Here is a 14,063-nt window from a genome sequence, read left to right on the forward strand (position 1 = left end):
GAAAGAAATAATGATAGATTGGTAGATAGATAGATAAATAAATAAACAAACAAGCAATCAAGCAACAAATATCGAGAATGTTAGATGAACAGTCCTTGAAAATGAGTGCACACGTTGTGGGAACATTTCAGTGATGGGCCAAGTGAAGTTGAGTGAAGTTATCCCCTCTGGTTCAGGAGCCAGATGGTTGAGGGGTAATAACCGTTCCTGAAGCTGGTGGTGTGAGTCCTGGGGCTTCTGTACCTTCTTCCTGATGGGAGCAGCGAGAGGAAAGGATTACCTGGGTGGTGGGAGTTCCTGATGATGGGTGCTGCTTTCCTGCGATAACGCACCATGTAGATGTGATCAATGGTGGGGAGGGTTGGATTGGGCTTTATCCACTACTTTTTGTAGGATTTTCCATTCAAGGGAACCCTAACCTCGTCATACACACAGACAAGCCTCCAGTCCCAGGACAGGCTGCCTCCAGACTCTCTGATTCACAGACATTTGGTCTCCAATTTCCAGACCCTGTCCCGGACTTGCAGAGTTGATCTTTTGGCCTCTGCCTCCAGACTCAGCCACTTCGGTCTTCAGCCTTTTGGGCTTTCTACTTCAGACTCACTGAGCTTTGGACTTTGACCTTGGCTAATTTAAAAAATTCCAACAGTTCATATCTAAAGGAATAAAATTCCTCACTTGTAATAGTTTTCTTTGTTGTGACGGCTGGGATAATTCAAAGTTCAGAGTTAAAAGTAAATTTATTATCAAAGTACATGTGTGTCACCATATACTACCTTGAGATTCATTTTCTTTCAAGCATTTACAATTGAACAAAGAATTATAATAGAATCAATTTTAAAAAACTCCACACAAGCAAGGACTGACAAGCAATCAATGTGCAAAAGAGGACAAACTGTGTAAGCACAAAGAGCAAAGGATCAATGCATATATAAAAAATACTGGGAACGTGGATTATAGAGGCCTTGAAAGTGAGTCCATGGATTGTGTTCAGTGATCAGTTTGCCGTTGAGATGAGTGAAGTTATCCACGTTGGTTCAGGAGCCTAATGGTTGAAGGGTAATAACTGTTCCTGAACCTGGCAGTGTGGGATCTAAGATTTCTGTATCTTCTTCCCATTGGGAACAGAGAGAAGAGAAGAAATTATTAGGAATTGAAATGCTAAGATAACTTATGAGGAATGAAAGCAAGAAGACTGTAGACACTGCGAATCTGAAATAAACACAGAAAATGCTAGAAAAACTCAACAAGTTAGGTAGCATCCATGGAAAGAGAAGCAGAGTCAATGTTTCAGGCTGAAGACCAAGTGCAATTTTTGCAAAGCCAACAACCTGTAAACTGCTCTCATAGTGGAAGTATTTCTGTGATTGGTTGAACTAAGCTTCCATCCAGTTAAATTACGATTGTCCTGTGTTCCAAAACTATATATCCTAGTTTTCCCTTCCCTTTGGTTAAGTCCTAGCCTGCCCAGTCACAGTAATAACTTTCTCTGTCTAGACTATCAGCGTAAAAGTAAAGCATCGCTTAATCTCTAAAGTTTCAGCCTCTTGTAATTTGTCCTGTAAATCAGGGACTATTCTACTAAATGCATGCAACATACCATGTGTCCTTCCAAAATCCGATGTCCAGACATGTGCACAGTATAGATTAAACAGAGGTTGATGTAGCTCAAGCATAACTTCAACTCTTGAGATTTTAGATCAAAAGGTTTGCCTGTATAGCTATCGTCATGAAATCAATCAACTACTCTTTTAGAATAACACACACACAAAATGCTATAGAATCTCTTCTACTTACTTTTTCAGAAGTTTTGTATCAGGATAATTGGTGTATAATTCCTTCAATTTCCTGAGACATCTCTTAAATAGCAGAAAAGCAGGGAAACTTTTCAATCTGAAGACCTGCCTCCCAAATCAAAAACCATTGAGAAATTCTTCATAGAATCTGTAATGTCCTTATTCTCATCCCCAACCTTTATAAATCTTGTTAGTGACTTTTTGCCCTTCTTTGAATTTCTCTCATTTACCCAGATCCAGCTTTGGTCCTGTGTTTCTGTAAGCTTTCCTTTGTGTTTTATGTTACTCCTTACATTATATGAAGCATCTTTTAGCATCTTGACCCTTGGGAATATAAAGTGATTGTGCATCCCCTGGGCTGATTTGAATGCCTCCCATTGCACTCCCTTGGCTTTAGCCATGATCAGATCTGCCCAGAACACAACAGAGAATACGGGACTGCAGATGCACTGACCTTCAAGCAGCATCTCACTGAGACAAGCCAAAAAAGAAGGCTGTGAAAATTGGGCTTTATGTCTCATTGAATTAAATAATGATGTATAGCTGATATTTAGTTGGCTGTAGTTGGAGAACTGTGCACACTTTTGCCTGTCCACGCTAGCGATATCCCAAGTCATGGGGAAGATAAATACAAAATCACTAAGAAAACATCTAGACTAGGAGTTACGATCAGAAATTAAATTTCCCATTCTATCATATCTATATTCATGGGAACAGTGTAAATTAGGTATAGACCTAATAGACTATTTCTAGTCATGAAGATTTTGAGAGAATAAATAATTAAAAACAAACAATTTCCACCAGTCAAGTAGGAGCAAGTTAAAAATTTAGGATTAATGATGAAAGGATCATGGAGGTCTGAGAAGAAAACACAACTCAGAATACAAGTAACATACATTTAAAAGAAAAGTACTCAAAAGGCAAATGTGACAGAGGTAGATGGGTCTAATGTAGTACTAATAGTACCAGAAGCAGGTTGGACAACCTTACCTTCCTGTGATTGAAATGTTGTTAGTTTTGTTCTTTTTTTTTTGTCAGTTCCCTTTAAGATTTGTTTGGGAAGTGCCACTTCATAATGGTTTAAATATTGGTGACATTTTAGAGGAGAAGTTGATACATTTTAAACTAAAACATAATTTCAGGCAAATCTCATTATCTCACCAGTTCTGCTATAGTGCAGGTGGAGCATTCAGTTCTCTGAAAGTGAAGCAAGAAATTGAAAAAATTATGGGGTCTCTGGAACATCTATATTTGCTAGAGAAATTGAAAATACAGTTACATTTAGGTACAGCAGGTCATGTTTCACCTAACGCTTCTGTGTATTGGGAAATTATCAACTCAAATAGTTACAGTGCTTTTTGAAATAAAATTCCAAGGAAACTTGGATCTTTTATAAAACTGCACCTTTAACCATTTGAGGATCATGTGAACTGCATTGTAACTGCTCCTTCACTGAGTGAGTTATTCATAATTTAGGTTAGATTGATTCATGATGAAGTACTTAGTGTTCTTAAATGGTTACGATAAACTATATATTATATATACAGTATGCTGAAACACATTTTATACCTGGGGATCCAGACGGAGGGAGCAATCAAATAGTCAGGTCTGACAGTATAGTTTTAACATTGTTATTTTTTTCCTACAAGGTATTCCCTGTTATGATGTATTGATCTTGCATAATAATTATTGAGTAACAGAGCTTTACATTTTCTTTGGATATTCTACTAAAGTAGAAATAGTTTATTTATGATAAAATGTTTGCAAAGTTATCCCCAGATGTAAATGGTATAAATGGCTTAGATAGGTCTTCAAAAAGCCCTGGCGACTTTCTTACTTTTTGTTACATGCTTAAAACCCTTTTGGAAGCCTTTTCAGAGTTCACTTGTTTAAGTTAGTATGAGTGGTTAACTGCAATGAATAACTTCATAAGCTACAAACCCATCTGATTTGTTTGGCTGCGTAGTATGGATCTCTATCCATCAGATGTGCTAAACTTACGGATGGATTGCCTAGTAGAATTTCTTTCTTTTTGAGATCTGGAGCCATCAAAACCCTGATTAACCTCTGATATTCATGTGGTGCTCTTGATCTTGAAGACAGATTCTGTAACAAAAAGTTAACGGCTGCCATATGCCGAGTGTTTTGTGGGTTGTGCTGACCTGAAAGTGAACTTGCTCTTTGACTGCTGGTTTCTTCTCTTTTTTTTGCAGGTTTGGTGTGGAGATTACTGATGAAGAGTTTGAGCTGCTCATTGACAGAATTCCCCTTGATGAAGACGGAAATGTCTGCTACCCGCAATTCATGGCCATGTTTGACTCTAGGTATGGCTTAATTTTTGGATCTTTATTGGACTATCATGGAAACCATATTTAAATCTAACAGGCATCCTGCAAATATACACACTATTTTTGACAGCTTTATGTACCTATAGTCTGTTTACTCAAGGAAACAGTAAACATCTCTTGTGATTGTTTGAATACGTTACATAAATCTATTTTTCTACATTATGACATAAATTTAAAAGCAGTTGAAATGATAATTTTTATTTTAATGCAAAAGCTAATTCTAATATATTTGAAACAATGCTTATATCATAGTCCTTTGTCTAATTATTTTATATGACAGATGAATTAAACTGTGAAAAACTGTTACAGTCACACTTATGCCGTTATTGCACATCCAATTATTTCTCAGTAATTATTAGCATATCACAGAAGTATCAGCAAGTCAGTAAAGTAACCATTGTTCTGAATAAATTAGGACAGCTTATTAAAATTTTACTTCATATTGTAGCAAGGAAGTAACCCATTTTGACATTGACTTTTGACATTTTAGTGTATATTTCCCTGTAAATAAACTACATTGAACTTACTTTTGATAGCTCTTTATTAAACGTATGGAGTCTTTTGCAAACAATATTCCTGATTAAGAATATTAGCAGGCCATATCTCTTAAGAATTATTCTGATTATTCAGAATTAAATTGATTTCAATTTGACTGTTGTGAAAGATGGGAAATACATAAATGTTTAAAGTCTTCTTCCACCATTAATGTATCTTCCCAGAGGTCTTAGTCTTTGCCTTTGTGTGGTCTTATTTTTAATATGTAAAAACATCCATAAACAGCTGGTGCAGTGAACACTAAGAAGATACTAAACGTGTGTGGGAACTACCGGAAGAAAATCCAAACCGATTTAGATGCAGTGCACTGGTTTTCCATTTTTTTTAATTAAAAAGGGGGAAAAGTGACTTAGAAATGCTGGAAAAAAAAGTTAGTCGTGGTCGAGCTTGGGGTAAACAATAGCACAGTGTTGTCGCGGGCTGCTTCCAGGACTTAGATATTCTTCCCATGTCAGTATAACCACTACTGGGAGGTAGCTCGATTAAGGATTACCATATCATTAATAGTATCCATGACTTTTGTTCAAAGGCTACTTGTGTAATGTTGCCTTGTGGATGAAGCTGCTTAATCCCCTGAGCCGCAGCTGTAGAGAGGGGCTTCTTCAGAGCCGCCCACACTGACTTCCCTGTCCCCCTAAATCGATTCAAGAGAGAAAAAAAATACAGACAGAAACAACAATCAACTCAAACAGAAGAAAAAAGAAACAACCATTCTACACTTCCACATTCATCCACAAACCCCGATCCCTGCCAACGTTTCCCATTCAACCCTTCTTCAACATCCCCATCGCTACTCGGGTGGTGGTCGGCGTGTCTCTGTCCAAAGACCCTTCTACCACCACCCCCTCACGCCCTTTCCCTCTATAAATATATATCTACATATCTATTACATCCCTTCTATCTCTGGTGTGTGCATGTGCTTGCGTGTGACATTGAGATTTTCAACTCGCCTCCCTGAATCACGCTGAGCTGTTCTATTCCTATTTTCTCTCCTGAGGTCGTGTTTGACACGGAGTCCCCACTGCGGCTGCGGCTTTGGGTCAGCAGTCCTTCAAACAGAGACACGGGCTGAGATTTTCCACCCCTTATTATTTCTTCACTACAATGTCACAAACTCCACATTGCGGTTGTCTACCGCTGCCTTCCCACACGTCCCTGCATTCTCTGCACTCTGCTCTTGAAGGACCCTTCTCTACCGAAGATGCATCTGCTTTCAGAGCAATGATAAAAGAGGATCTCCAGCAATGTTAACTTAGAATACTACTTTAAAAAATATTGCGTCGCGTAACCAGAAGCCGCCTAAACAAGAAATCATCGGAAACAAATTGTCCACGTTGCAGGGGTAATTATCACAAAAAGGGGAGAGCAAATGAAAATTCAGTCTCGCAATTAAAAGAAAAGTTTGCTCTTCGTGGCCTTTGCCTAGGGTTTTTCCTCTACTTCACCTAATCACGGATTACTATTAGCTTTCTCTTGTCACGTAACAAACGGCTCTCTTCAACTTCCTCGCATAATGCTAAGCCACGCCAAACCTTGCCTAGGTCCTACCATGGTTTGTCGTATAACGCAGGCTTTGCGTGAACCAGGTCCGCGTTTGATCGCCTATTCGCGAGATGGAGCAAATGGACTAAAATTCCTGCTTCATTCACCAAAAATGCGCGCTTTTATTCCGACAGCCTCGACACCTGCATCTTTGCATCGTCTTTGTACGGAGACCGAGGTGCACCAAGTAAATACATATATTAATAAATTAACAAAGAGCAAATCATTTAAATCCTAGCCGCCCGTGTGCCCTCGCATTTGTGGTGTTGGTGTTTTGAAGCAGTTTTTACCTCTGGTAATTATTCCACTAAAGTCCTTCAGTACCTTGCTAAGTGTCAGGCTAATTTCTGTATTGTTTTCGCTTGGCTAATTCCGTCTGACCCCGGGTCGCCTTCCGTAACCGTGTCTCTCGTGGAGACTCCAAGTGGCCGGCCTGTTCAAATAGATGGGAAGTGTCTATCATTACTCGTGGACAAAAGCCTCCACGTTTGCCGCTAACAAACTCCCAAAAGCAGACACACCGTTCACCCAAGCGCAAGAAAAACTCATTTAGTGGTGCCTTTTGTTTTTGCCATTCATGTGAGCTTGTAGGGCTGACTGGTGTCAAGTTTGTCAGGTGTTGGGTGTGTTTAACTGCCGCTCTTCTCACGCATGATAATATGGCGACTCTATCAGCAATCGGCCGCCTTCCTGATAACCTTTATGTGCAGTCTTTTCCACGCCGTGTTAGTGAGTAAATTCCTTTGTTACTGTCGGCCGGACTACACATGGCTACTGAGGTCATTTCACTCATCGCATCAGCACTGCCATTAATTGAACCTGTGAGGTAAATGGACCGGGAATGATGGCATAGCTGCCACTGCCTCAGCAGCGGACAACGACAGTGCAGTGTTGCTGAGGAAGGCTTCCGAGAAGTTGACTGAATCTAATGGTCATTAACATAAATTATCTTTTAAACAATTGTGCAATTCAAAAAAAATAAAGGATAGTCAAAAGTTTGATTCAGGATGGGAGCCTTGGTTATGAATTATACTGTATATAAATCAACTTACTTTCTGCATTGTTGTCTTGCCTTTTATTAACGTTTTCTATATTTTATTTATTGAGATACAGCTCAGGTTCCCTTCGGCCCTTCGAGCTGCGCTATCCAGCAACCCCCAATTTAACCCTAACCTAATCATGGATCAATTTACAATGATCAATTAACCTACCAACCAGTAGAGCTCTGGACCGTGGGAGGAAACCAGAGCACCCAGAGGAAACCCATGTGGGCACGGGGAGAAAGTACAGACTCCTTACAGACAGCGTTGAACTGTAAAGCATTGTGCTAACCTCTATGCCAAGGTGCTTAATTTATCCTAGAGTGCAAATGTTGTGACATTACACTAAATGCCCCATAGGTTATATGCTGACATAACCATAATGATACTGGTCATTGGATCTGAACATGAAGATGAATAGTTAAATTGATTGTTGATGCCAGTTGCAGGAAGGGAAATACAGTTATTAATGACATCGATGTGCTACTACTATTGTGATCCTGTCATGTGATATTGCATGTTTTAATCTTCAACCAAGAGGTTCTGCAGATGCAGGAAATCCAGAGTAACACACACAAAATGCTGGGGAAATTCAGCAGGTCAGGCAGCATCTTAATGGAGGGTCTCAGCTGAAAATGTTGACTCTTTATTCCTTTCCATAGATGCTGAGTTCCTCCAGCATTTTGTGTGTGTTGCTTTGGATTTCCAGCATCTACAGATTCTCATGTTTGTGGTGCAGAAAGTCTGATGGCAGTAGGAAAGAAACTATTCCTGAGTCAAGGTCATACTTAGATTTCTTTTTGATATGAACTTGCATATTGAAAATGTGAATGGCCCGTTCAGGTTTTGAATAACTCGAGAACTGGGAAATTCATTTTAAGATTGAACTTCATTTTAAAAGATATTAACATGGCAAACGCAAGACTGATAACTGAAGGTGAAGAGCTTTGGATGAGCTTAATTTTTTGTAGCAAAGAATTGTCAAGGAAACTTCAGCACCCTATACATATATACATATAAAATATATTTTCATTTTCATTCTCAGGTCAAGATCTGTCATTGTCAACAGGGGATCAACAACAAGAGTGATCCAAGATTAGGCCCCACCACAGATTATTCTTTTGGCAGTTAGGCGTATTCAGAAAATGCAATATTGGTGGTGTCTTCCATTCAACAAGAACATGAAAAAGCTTGAATGTACAATTTAGTCTCAGTTAGTGCTTCTCAATACATGACATTTATGCACAGAAAATCATTGGTTTTGAGCTCTTCATCCATTTTTTGATGTCCATGAAGGCACTTCCAACTCAACAAGTTTACTTCCAAACCTCTTTCAATGAATTTCTTTTGCTGATACTTTGCTAATAAAATTTAACTTAGTAGCACCTTTTAGTTAATCCTCAACTTCAACCACAAATTATTCCTACAGGCGTTTACTTCCCAATTTGTAAAAATGGACAATGAAATTAAATTTAGAGCCTAAAATATGTTTTATTTAATATTGATCTCTGGCATTGTTCATATCTTCCCTCATTTTACTCACTTTCTCCCTTCTTCCCACCTCCTCTCTCTCTTTTGGGTTGGATTATAATAATTCAAAAGATGGGAGACCATTTGTCTCAACCTGTCAATGCCAATCAAAAAAGAATCTATGTAACCTAATCTCTCTTTCCAGCTCTATTCCATGGTCCTGCTGGTCACAACTCTTCTGGCACTTTTTAAATGCGATGGCTATTTTTGCCTCTACTACCTCATTAAAAAGTGAGTTCCAGAGGCCCTCTCCTTTGATGAAAAAGATTTTTTTCATCTCCCTTCTAACTCGTTTAGCATTTACAATAAATCTGTGCCCTACCTTTCACCTTTTAACTCCTCTGCTAAGGGAAAGTGGTTCTTTTTACTCGCTCTATCTCAGTTCTTCATTGTTGTATACTTCTCAGTTGAGTCTCTGCTGAGTCTCTCCTCTTCCTGAAAAAAAACACCCTGGTATACCCAGCCAGGGCTAACCTTTCACAGTCGTGGAGCTATCCTCAACACAAAAGATTCCGCAAATGTTGAAAATCTTGAGCAATGTACAGATAATACTGGAGGAGCCCAGCAAGCCAGGCAGTGTCTGTGGAGGGGAATATATAGTCAAAGATTTGAGCCCAGGCTCCTCATCAAGACTGGAAAGGAAGGGGGCAGAAGCCAGAATGAGAAGATGGAGGAGTACAAGCTAGCAGGTGATAGGTGAGACCAGGTGAGGGAGAAAGTGGCTGGGATTAAGTAAGAACCTGTGAGGTGATAGGTAGAAAAGGTAAAAGGCTAAGAAGAAGGTATCTAATAGGAGATTACAGTGGACCATAGAAGAAAGGGATGGAGGGGGGTAACCAAAGGGAGGTGATGGGCAGGTGAGAAGAAAAGGGCTAACCAGAATGAATAATGGAAAAAAGAGAGGAGGGAAAGGAAGAAATTGCTGGAAGTTGGAGAAATCATTGTTCATGCCATCAGTTGGTGGCTACCCATAAAAAATATGTTGTGTTGGTCCTCTAACCTGAGTTTGACCTCATCATAGCAGTAGAGGAAGCCATGGACAGACATGTCAGAATGGGAATGGGAAGTTGAATTGAAATGGGTAGCCACCTGTAGACCTTGCCTTTTATAGCAGACAGAGTAAAGGTGTCCTACGAAGCTGTTCCACAATCTGCACCGATGAGAGGAGGTTGCACTGGGAGCACCAGATACAATAGATGAGTTCAACAGGGGTCCAATAGGTGAAATGTCGCCTCACCTGATAGGATTGTTTGGGGGCCCTGAATGATGGTGAGGGACGAGGTGTAGGGGCAGGTGTAGCATTTGTAATGCTCATAGGGATAAGTACAAGGAGGGATTTCATTGGGGAAGAATGAAAGGACAAGGGAGTTACATAGAGAGCGATCATTATGGAAAACATGGGGGGGGGTTGGAGGGAAGATTTTCTTAGTGATAAGATCCCATTGGAGATGGTAGAGATTACAGAGAATAATGTGCTGGATACAGAAGATCTTGGGGTGGTAGGAGAACAAAGGGAACCCTCTCCTTATTACGATGGCAGGAAGATGGAGTGAGGGCAGATGTGTGGAAAATGGAGCAGATGCAGATTACAGCACTGATGACGCTGGAGGGAAACTCCATTTTTTTGAAAAAAGAGAACATCTCAAATGTTCTAGAATGGAAAGAACAGATGTGGCGGAGGTGGAGGGACCGAGAGAAGGAAAAGGCATATTTCTAAGTGACAGGGTGGGAAGAGGTATAGTCCAGATGGAGGCTGAGAGATCGAGAAAAGGGAGAGAAGTATCAGAGATGGACCAAGTAAAGTTCAGGGTAGAGTGGAAGTTGGAGGCAAACTTGATAAAATTGACGAGTTCCACATGGGTGCATGAAACACCAGTAATGCAGTGCAATGGAAATGTCTGTATAAATCTTCTCTGCGTTCCTCCTCCCCACTACTCACAGAACCAACAGTCATATTAACTCCAAACTTCCTCATCGTGCCCCTATTTTTAGGTCTAAACTATTGATATGTTTTACACAAACAAGGGAGCATGTACAGACCATGCAGAACTGCATGAGCAACAACCTTCCAGTCACAAAGATTTCCTTCCACTGAATCATTTTTGGATCTGGTTTGTCCACAAGGTCACCACCCTTGGATCCTATGCACCTTTACTTCTTTCTTCGGCAAACCTGCAACGTTAGACCTTGCTAAAAGACTTGCTGTAATATATGAAGACGTCTTCAAATGCACATTGTTTGTTTGTCAGTCTTCGTAGCTTTTCATTGATTCTATTGTATTTCTTTGTTCTACTGTGAATGCCTGCAAGAAAATGAATCTCAGGGTGACCTATATGTACTTTGATAATAAATTTACTTCGAACTTTGGACTTTACTGTCATCAGCCCTCCTTGTTTCCTCTTCAGTTAAGTTAAGTTAATCAGACATAACGTTCCTTTAATAGATTCGTTCTAATTCTGATAATCTGTGTCTTCCCAAATCGATGCTATATTCTCTGAAAATAAATTCCAATAATTTGGCCACCAATGAAATTAAACCAACTTGTCATTTTTAAACAATTGTACAATATTAACAGTCCACTACCCACTACCTTCCTCTGTCATTAGTGCTGCAGTCAGGGTTTTCAGGGGTGCTAAATCCTTAATATTTCCTCTTTTACAAAACTTATTCCATACAATATTTCATGTAGTTCCTCCTTAACTAAACATCAGCCCCATCTCTTTCCTTGTAAAGACAGCTGCATTTAATTTAACTCCACCCAGATCCTCTACATATAGCCTGGTTGTGTTCTTTAAGTAAGTTTAAAATACCTCTGGATTTTCTTCCCAGTATTTTTTCATGCTGTCCTTTTGTTTTTTTTAATTTATCATTTAACTTCATCCCTACATCTTCTATATTCTTTCAGACATTCTGTCATATGAAACATCTTTTCTGTGCCTCATTGTTGACATTTTCATCCAGGAACCTCTAAATTGCATAGTTTTGCCTTACTTATTTGAGGTTTTCAATTCTTGGAAAGTCTATGAATCCCACAACACAGAAAGAGCAGGATACCATTATAGTTCTTGAATTTGTTCTGCAAGTCAATGAAATTATGGCTGATTTGCAACATGCCTCTATAAACATCCTGCTTTGTCCCACATTGCTTAATACCTCTAGCAAATAATAGTCTACCTATCTCAGAATTAAACTTAGAGCACAAAGAACAGTATAATACAGGAACAGACCCTTGGGCTAATATTTCTGTGCCAACCGTGATGCAGATTTAAACTAATTCTATCTTCATGCACATGGTCTGAATCCCTCTATTTCATGAGTCTGTCTAAATACCTCTAAAAATGTTTATATTGTATATGCTTCCAGCACCCTCCTGGTTGAGCACTCCAACCACTTACCATAAGATATAGGAGCAGAAGTAGGCTATTCGGCCCATCAAGTCTGCTCTGCCATTCAATCATGGGCTGATCCAATTTTTCCAGTCATCCCCACTCCCCTGCCTTCACACAATACCCACTGATGCCCTGGCTAATCAAGAACCTATCTATCTCTGCCTTAAATACAGCTAATGACTTGGCCACCTTCTGACTAAAGTAATTTCTCCACATCTCTGTTCTAAATGGATGTCCTTCAATCCTGAAGTCGTGCCTTCTTGTCCTAGACTCCCCTACCATGGGAAATAACTTTGCCATATCTAATACGTTCAGGCCTTTTAACATTTGGAACGTTTCTATGAGATCCCCCCTCATTGTCCTGAAGTCCAGGGGATACAGCCCAAGAGCTGCCAGACGTTGCTCATACAGTAACCCTTTCATTCCAGGAATCATTCTCATGAATCTTCTCTGAAGCCTCTCCAATGTCAGTATATCTTTTCTAAAATAAGGAGCCCAAAACTGCGCACAATACTCCAAGTGTGCCATATAGAGCCTCAACATCACATCCCTGCTCTTATATTCTATACCTCTAGAAATGAATGCCAACATTGCATTCACCTTCTTCACCACCAACTCAACATGGAGGTTAACCTTTAGGGTATCTTGCACAAGGACTCCCAAGTCCCTTTGCATCTCTACATTTTGAATTCTCTCCCCATCTGAATAATAGTCTGCCCGTTTATTTCTTCCACCAAAGTGCATGACCATACACATTCCAACATTGTATTTCATTTGCCATTTCTTTGCCCATACCCCTAAACCATCTATATCTCTCTGCAGGCTCTCTGTTTCCTCAACACTGCCCACTCCTCCACCTATCTTTGTATCATTGGCAAATTTAGCCACAAATCCATTAATACCATAGTTCAAATAATTAACATACATTGTAAAAAGCAGCGGTCTCAACACCGACCCCTGTGGAACTCCACTGGTAACTGGTAGCCAACTAGAATAGGATCCCTTTATTCCCACTCTCTGTTTTCTGCTGACCAGCCAATGCTCCACCCATGCTAGTAACTTCCCTGTAATTCCATGGGCTCTTATCTTGCTAAGCAGACTCATGTGCAGCACCTTGTCAAAGGCCTTCAGAATATCCAAGTACACCACGCCTACTGCATATCCTTTGTCAACTCTGCTTGTAAATTCCTCAAAGAATTGCAGTAGGTTCGTCAGGCAGGATCTTCCTTTCAGGAAACCATGCCTGCTTTGGTCTATCTTGTCATGTGCCTCCAGGTACTCCGTAATCTCATTCCTAACAATCGATTCCAACAACTTACCAACCACTGATGTCAGGCTAACAGGTCTATAGTTTCCTTTCTGCTGCCTCCCACCATTCTTAAATAGCGGAGCAACATTTGCAATCAACATGATTCAAATCATCATGTACAAAAAATACGGAAGTGCTCAAAAGGTCAGGAAGCATCCATAGAGATAGAAACAGAGTATTTGGTCAATGACCTGTCAACAGAACTCCTTTAATCCTCCACCTCTGAGGTTTGTCATAGACTCCCTGTTGGAGTTGAGTTCCCTTGACACAGAAATTCCCTCATGCGGGAGTTCCTGCGTGAAACAGCGGAGCATTCTACTTCGGACACGAAGCCCTTTCAGATGAAATATACTCATTCGTTTGTTCATTTTCAACAGGAAAGGAGTTTCCAGTCTTTTTGATGAGAAGTCAGTAATCTTATCCGGACAAAAGGGACTACAAGAGAAACAGAGCTCAGGTCAACTGGATGAAGACAAGAGATACGGTAGAACTCCTGAGCAGGTGCTGTTTGAGAACACAATCTCACCTCATTAGATTTCAGAAGCAATTAATGT

General features: G+C 40.0%; 1 protein-coding gene across 1 annotated transcript in view; it reads left to right on the forward strand.

Moving 5' to 3' along the window:
• The window catches only part of si:ch211-197n1.2 (EF-hand calcium-binding domain-containing protein 6), a 68,942-nt gene that overhangs the window by 44,343 nt on the left and 10,536 nt on the right, over positions 1-14,063 (forward strand). Inside the window, exons 12-13 of the mRNA XM_063047696.1 lie at positions 4,010-4,120; positions 13,887-14,010. Coding sequence (XP_062903766.1) covers positions 4,010-4,120; positions 13,887-14,010 — 235 coding nt within the window. The remainder of the gene's footprint in view (positions 1-4,009; positions 4,121-13,886; positions 14,011-14,063) is intronic.

This window comes from Mobula hypostoma, chromosome 5 (genome assembly GCF_963921235.1).
Source record: "Mobula hypostoma chromosome 5, sMobHyp1.1, whole genome shotgun sequence".
Classification (NCBI taxonomy): domain Eukaryota; kingdom Metazoa; phylum Chordata; class Chondrichthyes; order Myliobatiformes; family Myliobatidae; genus Mobula; species Mobula hypostoma.